Raw genomic sequence first — 25,070 nt, forward strand, 5'->3', positions numbered from 1 at the left:
GCCGGTGCTGGCAGCTGGGGAAGAAAGTCCTACTCTTGTACACATTTTGTGCATCAGGCCTCTGGTGTAAAAATAAGTCTTGACCTCACACCATGCACAGTTAATTTCCGGTGGAGTTTTGACCTAAACATGAAAAATAAATAGAACTTCTAGAAGACAGTATGGGAGAATGTTCTTCTTGACCTGGAGGTTAGCAAATGTTTCTTAAATAGGACCAAAAGACACTAACTATAAAGGAAGAGAGTGACACACTGGACTGCATGGAAATCGGACTCTTCATCAGTAGGTACCACTGAGTGAGGGAAGGGCAAGCACAGAGTGGAGGAGTGTTAGCAGAATGTGTGTTAGGAAGAACCCTTACCCAGAATACACAGAGAGCTCCCACAAATCATGTAAAAAACACTGACAAATCAGTAGAAAAATAGGCAAAAGAGGATATCCAAATGGTCAATAAGCACATGAATCAGTTAATCACAGTGAAACACAAACAAAAGCCAAAACCACCCCCGTCCCCCTAGGACATCCTGCCAGCGAGAGGGCAGGACACTGACCACGTTCATGATGAGGAGGAGGAGGGTGATTGGTGCCACCACTTTGGAAAGTTGTTTGGCACCATCTGCTGAAGCTGCACACACATCCTGGTGTACAGAAACACATACATGTGTGTACCCAAAGGCACATGCAGAATGCTCGTGGCAGCATCATTCAATTGCTAGAAAATGGAAATAACCCAGATCTCCATCACGTCCAAGGGATATAGCCACTGCGATATGCTCAGGCCATGGAAGGCATCCAGGAGCGGAAATGGGCGAACTTGTAGTGGGCGAACATCACCCACGTAAAGTGGAGCTAAAGAAGTCAGACACAAGAATGTGTATTTGATTTCTGTGCCGGGCCAGCTCAGCCAAGGGTTTGGTGAGCCTGAGCGGGGACAGCAAAGGATGTAGAAAAGACAGACAAAGAATAAGCTGGGCACCAGAGTTAAGTTAGGGTTTTTCAAAATGCCGACACGCCGAGCTCAAAAGGTTCGCCATCACTGGTCTAGGTGGATAAGATAAGATCTAGGGAGCATCATAAGGTCAAGCCTTATTATGCTAAAAGGGCTGTGCCCTCTAAGCTGGGACTTGTTTGTGGCTTTGCCAACACATCAGTCCGAGGCTTAACCCTATAGCTCCTCCCTACAGGTTCTTTGTCTCCAAAGTTCAAGATTAACCAAGAACAGTCTGTCATTAGGGTTGGTTGGCCAGTGAGGGTTTGTGAAGGTGATGGTAACAGACAGGGAGCTCAAATGGGGCAGGTGGGATGTTGGGGTTCACTTAGGACACTGTTTTTTCAGTATTTAGGTTATATATGTATATATTAGTATATATAAAAAATACAGGTTTAACAGAAAAAGAATAAAAAGAACACCTTTAATTTTAGGCTTTGAAAGTAGAAAAACAGCTCTTGTGGTTACTGATGATAACAGTGTTGAGAGAGGAGTTGGATTTTAAGAAAACTAAAGAACATGGATTAAGAAATTAGTTTAATTACTCTGTTGTTCACAAAAGTGGTTATCCAAATGGCCCAGTCTGGAAGCGTGCTCAGCATCCTACTTGTTAGGGAACATGAATTGCCAAGAGTCTCAGCCTGCTGCCCCGGTCCAAGTGAGACGACAGAGCACAGAGCCCTGCAGGGTGGGCCTGGGCCGGAGTGGAGCAGAGCCTCGCTCTGTCCTACGCCTCTACCACTCCTGGACTGGCCCTGAGGTGGGCTTGCGGTCATTCAAATAGGTTTAAGCTTGTTCTACTGATTACTTGTTACCGTGGCTGCTGAACAACAACCACTGTTTTCCAGTTTATGGGACTTTGAAAAAATTCTCAAACTCTACTGTAATGGATAAAGTAACCTTTTAAAGAGATTGACAGTACCAAATTTTAGTGAGGATACAGGAAAATTGGAACTTGAGTGATGGGATACGTGTAAATAGATACAGCACTTTGGAAAACTCTTTGGCAGTTTTCCAAAAGTGGCACTATGCAGAGAGCTGGTGACCTAGCAGAGGCTCTGACTGTGGTTAACTTCCTGGGAATAAAGTTGGTGCAACTACGTTCCTAGGCAACACGGCTTATGATCAGTCACCTTTGATTAGTAGGCCGTGTCTGAACTGGGAGACTCTGGAAACCTGACCGTGAGGCCACTCCTGGGCCACCTCACTGCTGTGTGCAGCTGGTACAGGAGGTAGGGGCTCTGTGGACCACAAGGTTTCACAAGGGATCCAATGCCAGGATCGCCTGCCTCCTCTGTGAGTAGCTGGGCACTGGGACGGGTCTTCTGGGTCTGAGAAGGCTCCCTCCTCCCGAGTGAGGAAAGCATTGCAAATAGTCTTATCTGTAGGAGCCAAACCCTCAAAGCAACCGAAATGCCTGTCAGTGGGGGGATGGACGAAGAAACTGGCCTATGGAGAAAGGCCTGACACCCCGCAGTAAAGCACCGCCTGCTGCCGAGAGGCCCTGAAAAGCTGAGCTGTGCTGACACTATATTGAGCGAAAGATGCCACGTGCAGAAGAGCTCATGCTGTGTGACTCGGTTTATGTGAAGTTCAACAGTCATGCAGAGGACATTACTGGTGACAGAGTCTGAATAGAGGAGTGGGTATCGACTGGAAAGGGGCTGGAGGGAACCTTCAGGATAATGGAAATGGCCTGTTTCTTGATTTGAGTGGTAGTGTCCTTGAGCTCTAAACTTAGGATTTGTGCCCTTTAAATACCTTGCTGTGTGTATTTTGTAACTTTTTTTAAGTAATGGGAAAGGTATTACTACAATCATATTTTAAATAAGTAAGTTTCACTAAACTTTCCAAAAGTCTTAGGTGACCCATGACTGAAGTTCTGGCTGCCGTGGAGCCCAGCTCTGCCCGGCCACTGAAATGTATGGAGAAGAAACTGGCTCATTGGTCACTTTGGGGTGTTTCGTTGGGGTCTGATTGGGAGCCCAGATGGACGCACGCAAATGGGTGGCAATGTAAGAGGTAGATGGCACCAAGAAGCAGCAGATCACAGGTGTCGTAAGATGCCATGTGGCATATCAATTTATGTTCCAATGTCTTTCAGTGAAAACTTAAATTTAAACTGGGTACATAGGAAATGTAGGAGGCTGTGGAAGTCTCTGGAAATAGGGCCAATGAGCGTTCTGCAGTTCCTGAGCAGCCTTGGTGCAGGAGCCAGCTGTGCGCAGCTTGCAGGAGCACGGGTGTGTGGGACTTCCCACCGGGCAGGACTGGCTGGAGGCTTCAGGTTCCAGTTAGTAAAACCAGCGCTGTGTCTGGACAGGAGGACAGAGCACCTCAAGGCGTCGTGTTTGTGTCAGTGTGCTGTCCGTCTGCTGGGTTTGACTTCTTCCAGGTTGGAAGTTGAGGCTTCAGCTTCGGCCATTAGAAAAGCTGCTGCTAACTGACGGTGTTATTTTGTACACACTATTCTTCACATTTACAAATGGTTCTTGCTCTTTGCAGAAAATAAATAAGCCAAAAAAAGCTATGCTGTAACCTTTTCACAAAGTGGCCTACTGTTCCCACCACAGCGTGTGACTCGATTCTTTCTCCGCACACACACATGTGCCACATAGGGGAGAGTGCAGCCTGGTGTCGGAGACTGGCTGGCCTGTCCCTGGCTGCTGGTACAGGTGTTCGCCTCTCTGAGCTCCCTGCTGTGACTCCTGGGTTTCCTCGGACCCCTCTAAGTCACAAGACACTTAAAGCGCTGTGTAGAGTCCTACAGGGTCCATGTCCTTCATCCTCCCTGGCAAACAGCCTGTGTTGCCTGAGGAACTGTGCCCACAGGATTGGTACCTGTGTGGTGGTGTCTTGTGAAGTGTAAGTGCCCAGATTGCCTGACAGCTTAGAACCAGGAGGCCCTGTGAGGTGAGGCCAGCCCACTCGGAGCCCGCCCTGGTTTGGCTGGGAAGGGAGGAGCGTGCTTTGTCCCAGAGCTGCGTCCTGCAACGGCTCTTCTGTGCATCCCTTGGGTGTGGTCCATTGTCTGGGTGAGAAAGTTGTACCACTTTATGAATGTACCTTCTGGTCACGTGATTTTTTCTGCACTGATTTTTCTTTCCAAAGGCTCTAAGTAGTTTATCTCATGTTTTAGAGACTAAGCAAATTAGTTTTGATAGGAACGTTTAATGGCCCTCTCTTGTTCTGTCTTTTATTTGTGCTCAGGGTATGCTGAAGAAGTCCTTACATAAGTCAAGTTTCATCAGCATTGTGTAGCCCTTCCCTCGTCAACTGACAGATAATTACTTTCTAGGCTCCCTTTTTTTAATGCTCACCCGAGGATATGTTTTTTTCATTGACTTTTTAGAGACAGGAAGGGGGAGAGAGAGAGAAACATTGGTTGGTTGTCTCCCATACATGCCCCAACCGAGGATCAAACCCACAACATAGGTATATTTCCTGACTGGGAATTGAACCCGCAATCTTTTGGTGTATGAGATGTTGATCCAACCAATTGAGCCACCCAGTCAGTGCTAGGTTCCCATTTTGTTTTTGTTTTTTTTTAAAATATATTTTATTGGTTTTCTACAGAGAGGAAGGGAGAGGGATAGAGAGCCAGAAACATCAATGAGAGAAACATCGATCAGCTGCCTCCTGCATACTCCCCACTGGCAATGTGCCTGCAACCAAGGTACATACCCTCGACTGGAATCGAACCTGGGATCTTTCAGTCCGCAGTCTGACGCTCTATCCACTGAGCCAAACCGGTTAGGGCGAGGTTCCCATTTTGAATAGTACCAATGACCATCTCACTAGAACTGGGGTGCCAATTGTGAGATACCCCATAATGTTAGCCCCTCCAAGAAAGCAGCACTGCCAACTGTGTCAAGATGCCATTGATTGTGAGGCAGTTTCCAATTTCAGAGATGCTAAAATGTGAAAAAAGTACCTTTTAGAGTTGATCATATACAATAAATACTTTTGCATAATATCACATTTGTTTTGTTTTTTAATGGAACAGCTCAAATATATATAGAAGTAGAGAGGATAATATAATGAACTTCTATGTACCCATCACTAGCTACAACAGTCCCCAACCAGAACGTGGTCAATTTTTTAAGTCTAGTTTTATTTTTTTAATGTCTTTATTGATTTTAGAAAGAGGAAAGGAGAGAGGTAGAGAGATAGAAACATCCACGAGAGGGAAACATGGATTGCTGCTTCCTGCGTGCCACCTACTGGGGATTGAGCCAGCAACCCAGGCATGTGCCCTGCCTGGGAATCGAACCATGACCTCTTAGTTCATGAATTGATGTTCAACCACTGAGCCACGCTAGCTGGGCAGGTGGCCAATTTTTATGTCATCTAAGTCTCTGTCTGCTTTCTCCTGAGTTATTTTTTTGGCAAGTCCTAGATATCATGTCTTGTTTGTGTGTAAATATTTCAGTGTGTATCTAATCAACAGGAGCTCTTTTTTAGAAACATGATCACCTAAAAAAATTAACAGTAATTCCTAAGTATCATCTAATATTTACTTAATATTTAGATTTCTAGTATTGAATATGATCTTTCTAAAATGTGACCCAGCGGTCATCTGAGATCTTAGTTTCTTTTCTTTGTAATATGTGCTCTTCGAACCTAGATATGACCAGGTTGCAAATTTAGAGTGATGCTAGTTGGCCTTCTTGTAGGATTCTTTTCTTCATAAGCTTTAAAAACTCTGTGAGTGAAAGGTATATCTCTGCCAAATCACTCATCAGCATCTGAAATAGAGAACCGAATCAGGTATTTGGACATAGATCACTTCGTTCTCTTTGGACCTGAACTGATATAATTATTGTTATTGTCCCCTTTTTCTTTCCTGTAGATTGGCAGGTGACAGCACCAGTAGACTGGGTAGCTGCTTGAAGGGGCAGACTAGAACATGTGGGTTTGCGTGCTTTCCCTGAGTGCCCTCCTCATGTGCCCTCCTCACGTGCCCGCTCTTGTACCCCCCAGGTCTCCGTCCCGCCTGGCGCACTGGACTGCTGGGTGTTTCTGAGCTGTCTGGAGGTGTTGCAGAGGATAGAAGGCTGCTGTGATCGGGCGCAGATAGACTCGAACATTGCCCACACTGTGGGTTTATGGAGCTATGCCACAGAAAAGGTAACTGCCCCTGAATGCAGACATGAGCTGTGCCTCTCAGGGGTGGATGGACTAAGCTGTTTGAAGAAGTGTTGTTCACTCAGTCACTATATGGGTTCTAGTTACTTTAGGATGTGTCTGGATTAAATGGTTCCTACTTGTACAACTTTATTCAGCACAGATTAAACACTTGTTATGCTTGTGCTGAAGGTGTGGTTCTCTGTCAGCAATTTTGGGGGACGGGATCTACAAAGAAGGATGAAGTGTGAAACGTGAGAAATGCAGCGTGGTCCCGGGTGTGCAGCACGAGGGCCTGCTGGAGTGGGGTCACAGGGATGCAGATTGAGCGGGAGGCCTTGAAAACTTGGGAGAGCGTAAGCAGGTGCATGGCGTAAACTGAGAATTACCAACTTCAGAGACACTGAGAATTACTGTGTTGAAGGTAGGAGTGTGAAATGATCCCAATAAGTATATCTTTCTATCCAGATAAGAATTATTTAGATGGAAAGCTAATTTTTTTTCTAAAATTTAGTTGGATTTTAATTTTTATATTTAAATGTATAAGTTCTCTGCTGACTCTTATGGCAAATTAAGTGAAATTGTGGGTTTATCTCAACAGCTAAAATCCTTGGGCTACCTGTGTGGACTTGTGTCAGAAAAAGGACCTAACTCAGAAGACCTCAATAGGACAGTTGATCTTTTGGCAGGTTTGGGAGCTGAGCGACCTGAAACAGGTACTTTCTGAGATGCACTTGTGCACGTAGTGCAGTGGAAAGTAATAAAATGTAGGTTGTAACTTGGCACATGTAACTCAAGTTCTAACAATATAATTACCATTTAGGAAATTGTATTCATTAATAGCTGACCAGATATTTTACCTTTTAGTAACATAAAGAAATGTTAGAACTTGTTTAAGAAATTGTTGGAAGATTTCTCAAAACTGTGTCTGAGCTTCTCACAGGCTTACATGAGCTGATTATGACTTTATAACCCATGTGACATTTAAATGCACCAATTTCCCTGTGAATTACTAAATAATTTAGTGTTCTGACAGTACGACCAGACAAATGATTTTCCTCAGTAAATTACTCCTAGGTAATAAAAACACTTGGAAGGGAGCATTACTAGTTCCTGTGGGTACAAGTATAGTGATGAGTATGATTTTGCATAACAGGGACAGACTCCTAATAGTTTGTCCCTGTTATCCAAGAACGGAAAGGACTCCTACTGAATTGAATACATTTACAAGGGAAAATGTATAATATTGCTCTGTCTCACCCAGAGGCCACCTCAGATAATTTGGCAATATGTAATTCATTGGAGGGTTTGTAATATATACTTTAAAAAATTATAATCTCAAAGCTTTTTAAAAAAATTATATGAAGGGTTTAGACTATTTCATGCATTTATTAATTGGACAAGAATATAGGTAATTATGTAGTTTCAGCCTGCACAGCTATGTTTGTAGTCTTTACAAGTGTCAGATGAAGTCTTCTGCCTGCAGCAGGTGAGCGGCACTGTAAACTCATGTGTCCTGAAATGGTGAAGATGAATAAGGACTTTTATTTCTTTTTTGTTTAAGCCAACACAGCTCAGAGTCCTTATAAGAAACTCAAAGAAGCATTGTCATCAGTAGAAGCTTTTGAAAAACACTACTTAGTAAGTATTTTATATGTTGTTCCCTGTCTTCCTGTAGCAGAAAACCCAGCTCTAGAAGACTTTTTGCTGCTGTGTGACCTTGTGAATTGGGAATGAGCTGGAATTTGGGACCCCCTTCTTGTTGGCCTTTTCAGTTTCTTTGGTGCCCTAGAGAGTTGTGGGTAAAACCTAGAATAGCTGTTGTTCATTAAATGTTTACTAGTACTCATGGGGCCATACTTAGGCATAAACTTATCTTTAGACATTTATAAGTTTGTTTAAAATGGCATTGCTAATTCAGTAGAATAGAATTTGTAAGAGAGGATAGTGAATGGTTTTCCATGGACAGAGGAATAATTTGGACTTAAACAGAGTTATTGTGCTTGCTTTTCAAGGATTTAAATTTGGAACCTTACAAAGCAGTATAGGTAGAAGCTGGGTGAGTCAACTGCGTACCTGAGTCATGGTTAACTCAAGAGTATTAGATGGTGGCTTCTAATAGTTTGTCCCTGTTACCTAAAGAGTGAAAAAAAACACTAGAAATGTTACCCATATACAGAAAGTACTTTGAGAAGCTAAATAGTATATGCCTGCTGAGTTTGTATTTCTTTTATTATACTGCTTAATTTTATGTACAAGTTAATGATCTTGTATAAATCACATTATATGCCCTAGCTGGTTTAGCTCAGTGGATAGAGCAAGTCGGCCAGCGAGCTGAAGGGTCCAGGTTCAATTCCAATTCAAGGGCACATGCTTGAGTTGCCAGCTCCATCCCCAGTAGGGGGCATGTAAGAGGTAGCCAATCAATGATTCTCATTAATGTTTCTATCTCTTCCTCTCCTTTTCTCTCTGAAATCAATAAAAATATATTTTAAAGAATAATAAATAAATCACATTATATAAAAACTCAATACAAAAGTAGATGCAAAGTAAAAATAATGTGTTATTTAATAACTCTTGCTTCAGCTTTGGGTAAATAAATGTGGGATGTGTCTAGCATTAAAATTAAAGTACAACATTATATGGTGTTTTATTTTCCCACAGGATCTGTCCCACGCTACCATTGAAATGTATACAAGTATTGGGAGGATTCGATCTGCTAAGTTTGTTGGAAAAGATCTGGCAGAATTTTACATGTAATTCATTTTCTTTGAATTTCAGATATTGCACACCTGTAGTAAGAAAAGATTTGTTATGTGTGGAGTTAATGTGAAGTGTACATATATTTATAGAATGAAAGATTAGAATCTGTTAACCAATCATCATCATTTTTTTTCAATTTCTTCTGAAAACCAAATGGAGAGATTTTCAGCTTGTTATTCTTAATAGCTGATACTGATCTTGGCATTCCTTTTATTTAATTAACATAATGATCTTATGTAGTATATATAACATTGTACATATGTAAGTATATGTAAGATATAGTATTATAATTACATTTATTCAGTTAAAGAATTATGAGGAAATATTTAAGATTCTACATCCAGTGTTTACTAAGTTGAAGTATAGGTTCCTTAATATTTTGTTCTATAGCATTTTCTCTAGTTTATGTCAAATGCCTCCTAGGAGTTTGAAAGCCTGGAGGCCAGTGATGTAAAGTAACTGCATGTATTCTGTTGGGAGAGAGGATGACCATGACTGAGTGATGCAAGGAGTATTCCCAGCCTTGCTCCAGCTTTAGACTCAGATTTCACAGAAAAACTCAAGACAGCATATTTCTCATGTGTTTGATAAAACTGGCCTGCCACAAAGGAGAAATCCCGGCTGGCAGTGTCATTGCTATTTGAAAGCATTGGAAAGAAATATGCATTATAAGGGGAAAGATATTTAAGTTTTCTCAAAAGAAATGTGTGTTTGAAATGATATCTTGAAATCTGTAGTACTTTCATTAGGTGAAACACAGAAGAATAATTTATTTCAACTGGTTGAAGCGGCTGCAAAAGGGGTTCATAGATCTTCTAAGTGACATTAAGTTTTCCAGCTTTGCTTAGAGCAGCTAGCCACTCACTGCTTAGCAACAGTCAGGCTGGATTGGCTATCTCGAGCCTCCATCTAGTGCAGCGGTTCTCAACCTGTGGGTCTTGACGCCTTTGGCGGTCGAACGACCCTTTCACAGGGGTCGCCTAAGACCATCCTGCATGTCAGATATTTACGTTATGATTCATAACAGTAGCAACATTACAGTTATGAAGTAGCAACGAAAATAATTTTATGATTGGGTCACAACACGAGGAACTGTATTTAAAGGGCCAGAAGGTTGAGAACCACTGATCGAGTGTATTTCAGGAGTAAGTTATTAGTGGAGCAAAGGAGCCGTGTCTGCAGATGCTGTGAGTGGTGCCCACCTGGACATTAGTCTGCTCTGAGGCCAGGTGCTACCGTGGCTAAGCAGGCAGTTAGGTCCTGGTTTCACCTTGGCCACATACTAGCTAGGTGGTAGGGCCTCCATCTCTGGGGGGCTGAATGATGGTCTGTAGACTTCCAACTCTAGAATGTAAGAATCTTTGGCTAGAGATAGTAACTGAAGAAGTATTGAAGGTTTGGATCTCTTTAAAAAGGGGTGGAATGGGAGAGGACCATAAAAGTATAGAAAAACTAACACATCATTTGATAGGTTTACATTTTATTTTATTTGATAATTTGAGAAATGTCATTGCTTCAAGAGTAGGGCAGTAAAAACGGGGTGTCTTCCAAGGATGCCTGTTTAGCCTTAGCCTTTGTCCCGTGAGTTCGGTGGTCCAGCCCTTTGGTAAGGGCCAGGGGACCCATGTTGTCATGGAAGCTTTGGCAAGCTCTTGCTAATTATGCTTTCAACTTTGGTTTATTCGGAACATCATGAAGTTTAAATTTAGAAGATCCTCTCTTGGGTGATAAGTGTTGCTATTAAATTCTTCATAATTCTCTGTAAATCTTAGAAACCTGCTCAGTGCTATTTGCCCAAGCTTCCCTCTTGGTTGGGCCATATAGACTGCTTCCTTATTTCCTATCTTCAGTAGGTAGGTGGCATGAAGCCCTAATTTCGTAGCTTCCTCCCTAACTAGCTATGTACCTTCACCTTCTCTTAGCCTTGGTAGTCTTATATGTCAGCTTGAGTAGTGAACAGTGCCCTCACTTTCTTCTCCTGAGATTTGATTATTAAAGTTCTTCAACTAGTGTATGATGCTGGGCAAGTGGTGTGGGATCATCATCGCCATGAGCCCATTTTCAGGCCCAGAGATGGATTCCTGATCTGGTGCTCTTTCTCAGACCAGAGCACATCTCAGAGAAGGACTGTCTAAGATGGTACGAAGGTCATTGTGGAGGGCTGGAAAGGGCGGAGAGCAGGTCATAAAAATCATGTCTAAGTTTGTTGATTATCATGAACCATAATGAAAGCTTCTATTTGTTGATTTGCAAGGAAGAAAAAGTCTCCACAGAAGGCAGAAACCTATCTTCAAGGAGCACTGAAGAATTACCTGGCTGAGGGCTGGGCACTGCCTATCACACATACAAGGAAGCAGCTGGCTGAATGTCAAAAACACCTTGGACAGATTGAGAAGTATCCTTTAAGTGTAGCATTTTCATGAAATAGGAAAATTGTTTTTGTTTAAACAGCAACAATGTCTACAATTGAGTGTTTAATAAACACCTAATAATTAGGAGAGAAAAAGCCAACCTGTACATGGGTACCATGTTAAATATAAGTTAAATGCCTAGTCCTCACATTTGATCTCTGAGTTCCTAATACTTTTTTAAAAAAATATGTTTTTATTGATTTTTAGAGAGAGAGGAAGGGAGAGGCATAGAACGATAGAAAAGGGGAGGTGGGGAAATAACTGTTAAACTGCACTTTGAAAGCTCTGGGGCCTGGAGAAGCTGTTTGCATGCAGCACCCCTTGGTATAAGGTCCTCTGTGCTGGCCCTTTGACTCTCCACTCCAGCTACCTTCAGACCAGCAGCCTTTTAGCCAGCGATCATCACTTAACTGAAGAGGAACGGAAATACTTCTGCCAAGAGATACTCAACTTTGCCAGTGAAAAGACAGACAGCTCAGGTAAGACTGACTAATGGTTAAAGCTTTTTATTGTGAACATTTTCAATGTTACAGAAAAGTAAAAAGAGTACACAATGTATAATGTATACTAACCACCTAGATTCAACAATTACTAACACTTTGCTGTGTAGCAAACATGTATCTATATATTTCTTTTTACTTTTTTCTTTTTGCTGAACTTTAAAGCAACCTCAGACCAAGTATAACACTTCACCCTGAAACAGTGTAGCATGCGTCTTGGAGACAAGGGCAGCCCCTAACCATGCCCAAATTGACAGGGTTCTAACTTCCAGGTGCTCAGTAGCTCAAATTCAAATCTCCTCATTGTTTTTTGACATTATTTTTAGTGGAGTCTAATCAGGGATCATATATTACATTTGATTGTTGTATCTGAATTCTCTTTTAATTTAAAAGTTTTTCCCATCTTTTTTTTTCAAGACACTGATCAAAATTTTTTAATGTCACTGCTGTTTTGAGGTAGAATTTACATACCATAAAATTCACTGTTTTGCAGTGTACAATTCAACACCTTTTAGTATATTCATAGATATGTGCACATCACCACAATCCACTCTCTATCTCTAGATACTATTTTGGATATTTCATGTGAATGCAATCATATATCATGTGGTTTTTTGTGACTGGCTTCTTTCATTCAGCATAATGTTTTCAAGATTCATCCATATTGTAATGTGTCAGTATTTCATTCTTTTTTATGACTAATAATATTCCATTGTATGGATGGCCCACATTCATTGGTTGTGTGTAAGACACTGACCTTTAGACATTTAGCCAGTTGTTTCATGGACTGTTCCACCTTCTGGAGTTTGTTCAGTGTTTCCTCATGGGTGTGTCCAACAGAAAGGTTGTTCCGAAAGGCTAAGATTCAAGCTAAAACTTTTGGCAAATATATTTTCTAGCTAATGCTGTGTGGTAAGATTAAATTTATTATAACACTTAGCTCCTGGGGTTTTGTTTATCAAGAAGAGTACTTACTTAAAATAGTACTGTCTTTTTTTTTTTTTTAATCTTCACCCAAGGATATTATTTTTAGAGAGAATGAAAGGGAGGGAGGGGGGAGAGAGAGAGAAACATTGATGTGAGAGAGACACATCAACTGGTTGCTTTTCGCACTGACCAGGGCTGTGGATCGAATCTGCAACTGAGGCACGTGCCCTTAACTGGGACTCGAACCCACGACCCTTTGGTCCATGAGCCGACACTCCAACCACTGAGCCAAATGGCCAGGGCTAAAATAGTACTGTCTTGGTCAGCTGTGGTAGCCATCACAAAATGCCATGGACTGGATGTGTGAGCAGCAGATGTTCATTGTCTCACAGTTCTGGAGGCTGGAATCTGAGACCAGATGCCATCAGAGTTAGTTTCTGATGAGGCCTCTCCTCCTGACTTGTGCTTACATGGAAGGAGGGAGGGGTGTTTGGGGCTTCAGCTTTAGAGTGTGGGGGGAACACAGTTCAGTCCATAGCAGTTACTAGCTACTGGAAAGCCAGTGTTTCATAGGTTTGGCTTCATGTCCATATAGTCATTGACTGCTGGCGTGTTTCACTCACATTGAGCTGTTCGGATGGGTTTCTCAGGAGCAACATGGCCTTGATTAGTTGGTTTGCTTAGGTTCTTTAATGGGCCCAAACTAGCTGTTGGTAGAGCCTTGTGCCACGTCTGCTGTGTGTGACATATATGTGAGACTGTGCAGTTATGTCTTTCCTGCCAACGTTCTTTGGTATCTCTGTGTGAATCGGCTATTCCGTGGTCATCCGCTATTTTTGTGTGATCTTATAACATCACCATCAGCAGGCTCTTTTGTTGATAAGTGTTTAATAAATACCACTGCTCAGTATGGCAGCCCTGTGGATTTTCTAGACTAACCAGGTGCTTGTAGAAAGGAGGTCAGAGAAAGCAGTGGGTTCCTCTTGGTTAGTGACTGTGGGGTGGGCTGCACTGCCCCTCTGCAGTTCAGGAGGCAGGGCTCCTTGCTCATTGGGCTGACATCATAGGCCGGCAAGCACCTGGGTTTGCTTCCCGATATGCAGGGGTGGGTGGACATCTTCATTTGGGAATTTTGTTACGGAGGCGGAAAGTGGTGGAATTCCTTGAAACAGCTGTAGGAATTGTACTATTTAAGAATGTTGTTTTGGCCCTGCCAGTGTGGATCAGTTGGTTGAGCGTCATCTCATGCACCAAAAGGGAGCTGCTTCGATTCCTGGTCAGGGCACATGCCCAGGTTTCGGACTTGATCCCCAGTAGGGGACGTGCAGGAAGCAGCGGATCAATGTTTCCTTCTCCCCTCCTCTTCCCCTCGCCCTCTTCCTCCTCCTCCCTCTTGCCCTCCCTCTCCCATTCAAAATGCTTTGAAATTGAAGAGTTGACTTGTATTTCTCTTTGGTTTATCAAAACAGAACTTAGGAACCATTATTTCTTCAGGTTTTATGATTTCCAGGCGTTATCTAGGCATTTGATTATGTTCTGCTTTTGACAAAGTAATTCTTGGTGTGTGAAGATGGTATGAGGTTGGGTAGTTTTAAACTGTCTCATTTGAACTTCATTACTTCTTGCTTCTCATGTTGAGCATACTCCAGTTGGCCCAATGGTAACCAAGGTCCTGCTGCCTCTGCATCTTCTAGAAGTGTGACTTGGGAAGAAAAATATGGTGCTATGTATTTGCAGGTCACAAAGTCGTACTCCCTATGCATTCCTTTGCACACCTGAGAGATCTCCGTTTTACTCCCTCCAATGCCGTGGTACACGTGGGTGGTGTTTTATCCGTGGAGATAACTGTATGCAGTCAGATGCCCGTCCCTGTCCACATGGACCAGATTGCCATCAGCGTCCACTTCAGCATTGAGAAAAACAGTTATCGGAAGACTGCTGAGTGGCTTACCAAGCACAAGACGTCCAATGGGATTATTAACTTTCCAATGGAGACCTCGCCTTTCCCCGCGTCCCAGAACAGTTTACCGGCTCTGGAGTTGTATGAGATGTTTGAGAGGAGCCCTTCCGATAACTCCTTGAACACCACAGGGATTATATGCAAAAACGTTCACATGCTCCTGAGACGGCAGGAAAGCAGCACTGCTCTGGACACGCCCTCAGGGGTGGCTCTGGATGACGGGGCCCCTGTGCTGAAGTGCTGCGGTGTGACTCTGGAACCAGGGGCCAATACCATAACCTTCAGGACACAGGTGTGTGTTGAGTTGGGGAGGTGACTTCAGAGGTGGTCAGCAGGGGGCGCTGGCCTGCAAGCATTATCTGAAGTATGGTGGGAGGCAAGTGGAGGCCTCTGTTCTTTTAACCTTGGTAATGTTTTATCCTTAAAGAAAAATAGACTGACAGTTAAAATAATTTTATACTTAGACAGTTTTAAGGCAATTGATAACTTTTGAATGAAGGTCTTAACATAGTTGTGTTCTCACTGGACTTAGATTTTTTGCCTTTGTTTTAAAATATACCCTCATTTGTTAAAATGAGATTTCAAAGAAGGCAGCATCCTTGATGTTAAAGTTTATTCTCCTTTTGCGACTCATGGCTGTCAAAGCAGTTGCTTCTGATGCACTCTGACAGTCTCCCATGCAGTGTGTCCTTTAACCCCTGCTAATCAGGAATGTGGCCTCTGGGAAGGACAGCTATTTGTCACATGTGCTTTAGTCTAGTCTGAGAGCAGGTTTTATATCTCATGCATTCAGAGAGAATGCCACAGATAAAATTTATTAAATTGAAAATTCATTATTAGAAGTCAAGTTGAAGCCCCAATTACTCAGAAAGACATCAGTAGAAGTTTTTAGGGCCCTTTGAACAGCCTGCCTATAGACATGTGAGCACAGAGCAGTAGGATAAAGAGGGTAAAAGAATGATCAATTCAGGGATAATGGTACCTCCTGCTCTTCGGGTGCTCACAATTGCGAGAGTGGGTGACGACTTTCCAAATGCCTGATTTGACCCTAGGCCAAGGAGCCTGGAACGTACATGCTGCGGCAGCTGTGCGCCTCGGCGGGCCCGGTGTGCTTCGTACTTCCGCACCTCTACCCGCTGGCGCAGTACGATGTGTACTCCCAGGAGCCGCAGCTGCACGTGGAGCCTCTGGCCGGTGAGTGGGCTGCACAAAGCTGGGATTGTGGGGTTCTGGTTTGCACTTCACTCCTTTTTGAAGAAGTCTGAAAGCAGGGCTTCCTGCACCAGTGGACTTCCAGCACAGTGTAGCTGGATTCCTCTGTAAGAGGTGTTTGGGGTAGCATCAAAGAAATCTTGCCTGGCTGTGACTTTTCTGTTCATCGAATATTTGCGTTCTGTAAATGCTAACTTTCATGTTTAATAAGCATGGTAAATCCAAACATAAAAAAATGAGAGAAAAATGAGCTATCAGTTAATGTCAACTACAGAGAACTTAGTAAGTAAATATAATTTCTTGATCTCCTAGCATAGTATTTGAGAAATTCAAAGCTGTTGTCCTCTTTGTTAAGTTCTTTTTTTAAAAAAAATTTTATTAGGCCGAAACCAGTTTGGCTCAGTGGATAGAGCGTCGGCCTGCGGGCTGAAAGGTCCCAGGTTTGATTCCGGTCAAGGAGTTATTGCATATGTGCCCTTATCCCCACATTAACCCCCATCTCCCCCACTCATGCCCTCACCCCCCTGTTGTCTGTGTCCATTGGTTAGACCTGTATGCTTGCATGTAAGTCCTTTGGTTGATCTTAAGTTCTAAAATTAGAAAGAATTGGTGTAAACAGATGATTTAAAACCACACATCAATTAAAACAGTGAAACAGAATGTTTTAGTTAATTAGGCTGGAACAATGTATTTATTGGCTTATTTCTTCCATTTGAAAAAAAATCAAAGAAAGCATTTTTTTCTATTGAATCTCCCCATACTTTCTATTTTTGTGTTTTTAAACTTCTCCCATGGCCATCAGGAAAGGCCTCAGATGCTGAACACAGCAGTCTCTCAAATGATGCTACAGTCAGAGAACCTTTTGTGAAAAAGGCTAAGCTTTGTTGCTGGCAGAGCCTGGAATGTGCCGGTGAGACCAGCCAGCTGTGCTCACGCCTCCATGCTGCAGCCCCTCCCTCCTCGTGCCCCTGCCTTCCCACCCTCTGGCTTGTCTGTTTCTTTTAATTTTTTTTTTTTTATATTTTATTGATTTTTTACAGAGAGGAAGGGAGAGAGATAGAGAGTTAGAAACATCAATGAGAGAGAGACATCGATCAGCTGCCCTCCTGCACATCTCCCACTGGGGATGTGCCCGCAACCCAGGTACATGCCCTTGACCGGAATCGAAGCTGGGACCTTTCAGTCCGCAGGCCGACGCTCTATCCACTGAGCCAAACCGGTTTCGGCAAGGCTTGTCTGTTTCTTTCTCTTCCGTGTTTCTTATCTCTTGCCTTCTTCCTTCCGCCTTCCCTGGAGTGGGATTTTCAGAAACCTTAGCTCATTTTCATGTTAAGAGAAACCAATAGCCATGTCTTTAACTGAGTTGTTTTTAAGCCAAAGATCTTGAAGGCCTAATCTGAAACATCCAAAGAAGATTCTGAATAGCAATAGCACATGCAATTTCATTAGTCTGTTCTAAAAATAAAAATAAATTATTGATTTGAGAGAGAGAGAAACATCAGTTTATTGTTCCACTTATTAAACTTTCATTGGTTGATTCTTGTATGTGCCCTGACCAGAAATCAGACCCTCAACCTTGGCTATCGGGACGACACTCTAACCAACTAAGCTAACAGACCAAGTCTCATGAATCTGTTCTTCAGTGTCATTATCTGGTTGTCTCTTACTATCTTATTGGCAGATAAAATTTGAGCCCCTCATAGACGTGGTTGCCACTGTGATCCCTAACTCTTAGCCAACATGGTGATGAGACACCTCAGGCTCAAAGCTTCTCTTAGTCTCAGCAAGGACCCTGCAACCCTGCGGTCCGTGTAATTGAGATTAAAGTGAGAGTGGAGGGATGGAAACAGTGAATTTGAGGAGTATCTGAAGTGAACAAATCTTTTCTAGTAGAAAAAACAGTGCTTTTTTGTTGTTGTTTGTGTTTTTTTTTTAAACTGTATTTTAGCCTGGTACTAGTTCCTCCATTGCTATTTTTGGGTGAGAGTGATGCTAAGTGCAGTCTTTTTCCCTTTAGATAGCCTTTTAGCTGGTATTCCTCAGAAGGTCAAGTTCACTGTCACTACTGGCCATTATACAGTGAAAAACGGGGACAGCCTCCAACTCAGCAACGTGGAAGCCATGCTCATCCTGTGTCATGCAGAGAACAAAGCCGTGATCTATTCTAACACGAGAGGTAAGGGGTGGTCCCCTAGCACAGGGGGACTCTCAGCATTGTTTGCCGTGCATCATGAGGATGTAAGGAGCTGTCATCCCTTTCATCCTCAGTTAGCACCTGAGGCCTGCTTCTGTCTACAACTCTCTCCTGGCAGCATCCTGCCTGGGGTGGGCAGTGCCCCTGCCCCTGGATGGGTCGTTACATATGAGAAGGATAAACGGAGCCGTGCACGTGCTCGCTGCCAGGTGGTGCTGACCCTGCTAGGACTTCGGATGCAGCATGGGCCTGTGCTTAATAGTGACGCCCTGCGGGCCTCTAGCCTCCTACAACCCTCCCCGCTTTCCTCACCAAAAAGCAAAAGTAAATCGGTCTTTTTAGGCAGTGGACAGTCTGTCCCCCCGGTCCTCAGCTGTGAGTTATGGAGGGACGGACGCTGCTCCCTTTCTAGGAGGGAGCACTTGTGCAGGGACACACACAATGCTCTTCTGTATTCAAACTGAGCACAATGACAGCTCTCTGGCCTGGGACCAGCTGGCTTTCATGCAGTGTGACTCTGTCTTAGGGGGCTTTGTTCCTGATTTTCCTGCCTCTTCAGTCCCACCTTAGTCCTTTCTGTGCTTTTATGTGTATAGGAGCAGCAGGAGTTGGGCTGGAACTTCACGGCTGGGCCCATCACCTGCTAGAAGAAAAAGGAACAAGGAAACAGAAGGAATGTGTTTGAAGTGACTTTTTCTATCTTTCCTAGAAAAGGCTTCTGACGCATCACTCCGAGTTCAGTCGTCTGACAAGGTCACAAGCATCAGTCTGCCTGCAGCACCTGCATACCACATGATCGAATTTGAACTGGAAGTTCTGTCTTTACCTTCAGCTCCAGCAGCTGGAGGGGAGGCGGGGAGCACCATGCTGGGGATGACAGAGGCCCAGAGGAAGCCTAAGGACACACAGAAAGCCGACCACTGCATGGCTACCACGGACCACAAAGTAAGGAGGGTCATGTCCTGCTGGTTCTGAAAGCCAGTGCATGAGAGATGACTTCGGTTGAAGTGGCAGGTTTCCAGTTCCTGATGCTGCACACTCTTGTTGGGTTTAGCACTAATATCTGTGAATCACCCCTCATTTGATAATGGGTACATCTTGGAAAGACAAAGACAGACAGCTCTAACTTTCCTATTCCAGCTCAAGAGGGAAGGACAGTTTATTGTGAAAGATAGTGTTTACTTAAGGGAGGCAACCTTGGGCCCGTGGTCTGTTTGCCCTAGTGGTTAGGCTGGAAGGAGTTCTGTGCCTTCGAGTGCTTGTTTCTGTCCACTGAGGTGTCACGTCAGACTTGGCAAGGAAAAGCTCTGCTCTGGTGCTGGTGTTTATTGACAGCAGTCTGAGCGGTCCATGGCTTTGGTCCCCGGTCCACAGCCCATCAGCTCACGCAGTGTGTGGCTAGCATTTTGTTGATTCCAGGTGTGTCTGTGTCTTGTAACACAGACGTCGGCTCTGAGGGCTTCTGACCAGCTCAGGGGTAGAAGTGTATTCTTGTGGCTGCATGAATAAAGTCAAGACCCATCTCTATGCTGCCTATAACAGACTCACTTTATTTTTTTTATTTTTTATTTTTTAAAATATATTTTATTGATTTTTCACAGAGAGGAAGGGAGAGAGATAGAGAGAGTTAGAAACATCGATGAGAGAGAAACATCGATCAGCTGCCTCCTGCACATCCCCCACCGGGGATGTGCCCGCAACCCAGGCACATGCCCTTGCCCGGAATCAAACCCGGGACCTCTCAGTCCGACGCTCTATCCACTGAGCCAAACCGGTTTCGACAACAGACTCACTTTAGATGTAAGGATACACACAGACTGAAAGTGAAGGGATGAAAAAAGATATTCCATGCAAATAGATATCAAAAGAAAGTTGGAATAGCTCTACTGATTTTAGACAAAACAGACTTTAATACAAAGATTGTAATAAGAGACATTACATAATAATAAAATAGATCAATATAAAGAGAAAATATAACATTTATATACCCAACATAGGAATACCTAAATATATAAAGCAAATACTAACAGGGAGAAATAGCAATACAATAATAGCAGGGGACTTACTACCCCACTTACATTAATAGATAGACCGTCTAAATAGAAAATCAGTAAGGAAATGTTGCTCTTAGACATACTAGAGCAAATCAATTTAACGCGTATGCAGAACATTCCACCCAAATGCAAAAGAATACATGTTCTTCTCCAGTGCATGCGGGACATTTCCAAGGTAGATCATGTTAGATCACAAGTCTTAATACATTTAAGAGAATTGAAATCATATCAGGCATCTTCTTCAACCACAATGGTATGAAACTAGAAATTACGTGAAGAAAACTGGAAAATTCACAAATATGTGGAGATTAAACACCTTGCTACTGAACAGCCAATGTGTCAAAGAAGAAACCAAAAAAATACCTTGAGACAAATGAAAATGGAAATGTAACATACCAAGATTTATGGGCTGCAGCATAAGCAGTTCTAAGAGGGAAGTTCAGAGTGATAATTGCCTATCTCAGGAAGCAGGAAAGTCTCAAACAACCCATCTTTGTACCTGAAGGAACTAGATAAAGAACAGACAAAGCCCAGAGTTAGTGTAAGGAAGGAGATAAAAATTAGAGTAAAAATAAATGAGAGAGACTAAAAAGACAATAGCAGAAATCACTAAAATTAAGAGTTCTTCTTTGAAAAGATAAAATTGACAAACCTTTAGCTGGATTCACCAAGAGAAAAAGAGTGGAAGGATAGAAACAAATATGGAAATACAAAGGATTCTACGGTGAACAGTTATATGCCAATAAATTGGACAACCTAGGAGAAATGGATAAATTTGTAGAAATACAAAAAAGTTTATGGTGAACAATTATATTTCAACAAATTGGACAACCTAGAAGAAATGCATAAATTTTTAGAAATATACAACCTTTCAGGACTGAATCATATGAAATAGAAAATCTAAACAGATTCATTACTAGTGAGGAATTGAATGAGTGATGAAAAACCTCCCAACAAAAGTTGAGGACAAGATGGCTTTACTAGTAAATTCTACTAAACATTCAAAGAAGAATTAATGCCAGTCTTGCTCAAACTCTTTCAAAAAGTACAAGAGGAAGGAACACTTGCAAGCTTATTTTACGAGTCCCTGATAGATACCAAAACCAGAAAAGATGCCATAGGAAAGAAAATTACAGGCTAACATTCCTGATGAAGATAGGTGCAAAACTCCATAACAAAATGTTAACAAATCACATGCAACGACCATATGGGATCATAAATCCCTGTATGATCAAGAGGGATTTATCCCAGGGATGCAAGGTGGGTTCAAATCCGCACACCAGTTGGTGTGGTACACATCACCAAAATGGACAAAATTACATGATCATCTCAATAGTTGCAGAAAAAGCATTTGACAAAATTTTGCATTCATTTATGATAAAGACTCTCAACAAAGTGGGTATTGAAGGAGCATACCTCAGCTTAATGAAGACGGAATGAGAATCCCACAACTAATATCATACTCAGCAGTGAAAAGCTGTAGATTTTTTCCCTAAGATTAAGAACAAGACAAGGATACCCTCTCTCACCACTCTTTTTTAAAACAGTATTGGATGTCTAAGTCAGAGCAGTTAGTCAAGAAAAAGAAATCAAAGGCATACAGATTGGAAAGGGAGAAAAGAAACTGACCATTTGCAGATGACATGATCTTATATATAGAAAATCCTAAAGACTTGATCAAAAAACTGTTAGAACCATTTATGGATGAATGGGTAAAGAAGTGATATGCACAGTGGAGTATTATTTGGCCATAAAAAGGAACGAAATCCTCCTATTTGCAGCAGCACGAGTGGATCTCAGTGGTATTATGCTAACTGAAATAAATCGGAGAGAGAAAGGGAAATACTGTATCTGCTCTCTTAAATGTGGAATCTAAAAAATATTCAAAAACACCTTGCAGATACAGAAAACAGATTGGTGGTAGTAGGTGGGAGCAGTGGTTGAACTGTTTTTTTTGTTTTAGTTTAAATGACAAGTTTTAAAAAGTATATGCACAAAAGGCTAAGAAATGCAGTCATTTTAAAGAGAGGCATAGAATATCAGACCAGTGGCACCTAAAGAATAATGTTTTTATTTTTCAGTCTTTGAAATGTTTTCCCTCACCTGTTCAGGAGACAAAGGTGATGTTTATTTCAATTAAGAGCATAGAGTCATGCTGAATGAGTGAGTTTCCATATTCAATATGTTTGTTAAGTGAGGGAAATAAATCGAAGCTTGAGGCCTGGTTTCTGCCCTTACAGGAATTAATAGCTTTGTCCACACTGTGCCTTGATTGGTTTTCAGCTATGCATTCAGCGTCATGTGGGTTAAGTGTGTGAATAATTCATTTAATTTTGTAATAGTTAATGACTGAGTAATATCATCTGGACATAAGTGATTAAAAGCACTTTGTCATAACTTCCTGCACAGTAAAAAAATACATTTAGCATCACGGCCACATGTGGAATGATAGCGAGGTGTGGCTTGTGTGCTTGCTGCGGCCTCTGCTCCGCAGCCATTGAGACGATTCTGGTGACTCCTGGACGTTCTGCTTGTCCCATGTCCATTTTTCTTGACTATGTATGTAGCTTTGTGTCTCTCCTGTGTTTGTGCGTATGTTTAGTGGGGTTTTCCTTCTGAATAAGGAATTGTAAAGCCATCAAGTATGTAGGAAATTGGCAGCCCCAGCAGACTTGGATGGATGGTGGTGGTGCTGTGCCATTGGTGAGTAATCTGAATGGGTGTCCCTCTGTTTCTCCTAGGTGTCCATCGAGTGCCCGTGGTCCATCTACTCCACTGTCATCGCACTGACATTCAGCGTGCCCTTCAGGACCACACATGCTGTGCTGTCAGCCGGGACACGGTAAGGGAGGCCCTGCTTCTGTCGCAGGCTCTTGACACAGAGACCCTTGCTGTTGAGAGCTTGGCTTTGGTGACCTTGAGCATGTTTTCTTACATGACCATGATGCCATTGCCCACTACAGTACCCAGTCTATACTGAGATCTCCCCAGCTGTCTCAGTAGTGGACTGCACAGCTGGTTTGTGGGAGAGGGGATCCATCCAAGTGCCCATGATATAATCAGACCTTTCTTCCCGGCCTTGCCTTGTTCTTCAAGCCCATGACCCATTGACAAACATGGGCCAGTTGTCCTCTGGAAGGTGCGCATTCTGCATTCGCCTGGTCACATCCTCGTGGGTTTGTTAACCCCTTCCCCGGCAGAAACGTGTATACTCGTTTTCACAAAATGTTCTTTTTCAGTCGTCGACGAGTATACTAAGAAAATATGGTAAAAAAATATGGTTTATAGGAAGACGAGTTACAAACTGTTTTCATAACCAGCATCAAAAATACTATATAGAACCAAAATAAAAAAATTAGTCTGAAAAAGAAACGTTTTTAACAAAAAAATTGTTGGGGAAGGGGTTAAACTAGTTGCCCCAGCATCTCTAGCTAATTCTAGAGCAGGCCTTTTCAGCCTCAACACTGCTGATGCTGTGGGTCGATAACCCTTACTCTGGACACTGCTCTGGGCACTGCCCTGTGCACTGTAGGGTGTTAGCAGCTCACTGCTTTATGCCATTGGTACTCCCCATCCTGCCCACCCCAGTGTGACAACCAAAAAATGTCTCCAGACATTGCCCAACGTCCCCTGGCTGGAGTGCGTGTGGGGAAATTGCTGCCAGTTGAGAACCACTGCGCTTGAGGCTTGATCAGATTCACAGTCAGCCCTTGGAAAGGCTGGAATCTTTGAGATGTGTCCTGTGCTTCATATGTCACTGCATCAGGAGACAGTTCCCGTTGTCCCCAGTCAGTGATGCTCACATGACCACTGGGCTTAGGTGAGCCTGGCCCATCATTGTAATATCCCCTTCTGCTTCAGCCAGGGCTTATTTGGGTAATTTGGAAAAAAAAAATGTCAGAATCATATTTATTTATTTATTTGAGAACTTTTAAGATTTATTGTTAAGCAAAATAGTGAAATACTTAGAGCTCACCTGTGAGGTAGGAGGGGTTTTTTTTAATTAAATTTATTGGGGTGACATTGGTCAACATGAACATATGTAGGTTTCAGAACCATATTTAGAGTGGAACATTATTCTAATAGCTATCTTTCCCTTTAAATTACAGCGAGGGAACTGTAGACGATAATGGTTAAAAACATCAGTAGTTTTGGCACTTCTGCGAACATGGCACTCCGAGTGCCCTGAGCGTATGGGCTCGGCCTGCAGCCTTTAGTGCTTGCCACACCGTGCACGCCACAGCCCTGGGGCCTGAGGGCAGAATTTATACACCAGTGCTCTTGGTGTATAAATTCACAGAGAAGCCTGAATGGATGGCAACAGAAAATGGAGTTGGAACAGTGGGAATCATCCATTTTGCATAGGAAGCTTTGGGAAATGTTTGCCATAGTCTGCCTGAAGTCGGGACAAAATTGAACAAACTGGATGAGTTTGGTGCTTTGGAAAGCTGCTAGTGAACTCTATTCTCCTCCATTAGAAGTAACTGAAATTAATGAAGCTTTTGTAGAAAATCCAGGACTTGTCAACAAATCTTGTCATGAAGATGGTTGGGTGATCAAGATGACACTGAGTAACCCTTCAGAACTAGAGAACTAATGAGTGAAGAAGCATATGAGAAATGTATACATCTATTGAGGAGTGGAAATAAAACCCCCTAAATAAAGTAGCATGAAGCATCTTCAGTTAGCATAGTTGTCTTAAATTAGTGTATATAGAAGATAACAACTTAGTAATACCATGAAAAAAGAAACTACAACAATGCTATTGGAAGAAAATACCCCTAACTTTCTAATGATTACAGATAAAGACAATATGCATCTTTTCGCAGCACCCTATGATTTTTAGGCCAAGCTACAATTACAATATTCATAATTCCTGAAATTATCTGTGTTAAAACCTAGTTATAAAAATTATGTATTTCAAGGATAACATT

At 42.5% G+C, this 25,070-nt stretch overlaps 1 protein-coding gene across 4 annotated transcripts in view; it reads left to right on the top strand.

Annotated features, from left to right (window-relative positions):
• Positions 1 to 25,070, top strand: part of TRAPPC10 (trafficking protein particle complex 10) — a 58,859-nt gene that overhangs the window by 20,773 nt on the left and 13,016 nt on the right. For all 4 annotated transcript variants that reach the window (XM_015560825.1, XM_015560826.1, XM_015560827.1 and 1 more), the window contains 11 exons: positions 5,972 to 6,118; positions 6,717 to 6,831; positions 7,680 to 7,756; positions 8,780 to 8,871; positions 11,133 to 11,273; positions 11,656 to 11,768; positions 14,454 to 14,968; positions 15,729 to 15,870; positions 17,906 to 18,064; positions 18,792 to 19,027; positions 22,878 to 22,978. In XM_015560825.1, coding sequence (XP_015416311.1) covers positions 5,972 to 6,118; positions 6,717 to 6,831; positions 7,680 to 7,756; positions 8,780 to 8,871; positions 11,133 to 11,273; positions 11,656 to 11,768; positions 14,454 to 14,968; positions 15,729 to 15,870; positions 17,906 to 18,064; positions 18,792 to 19,027; positions 22,878 to 22,978 — 1,838 coding nt within the window. The remainder of the gene's footprint in view (positions 1 to 5,971; positions 6,119 to 6,716; positions 6,832 to 7,679; positions 7,757 to 8,779; positions 8,872 to 11,132; positions 11,274 to 11,655; positions 11,769 to 14,453; positions 14,969 to 15,728; positions 15,871 to 17,905; positions 18,065 to 18,791; positions 19,028 to 22,877; positions 22,979 to 25,070) is intronic.

This window comes from Myotis davidii, unplaced genomic scaffold (assembly GCF_000327345.1).
Source record: "Myotis davidii unplaced genomic scaffold, ASM32734v1 scaffold1476, whole genome shotgun sequence".
Taxonomy (NCBI): domain Eukaryota; kingdom Metazoa; phylum Chordata; class Mammalia; order Chiroptera; family Vespertilionidae; genus Myotis; species Myotis davidii.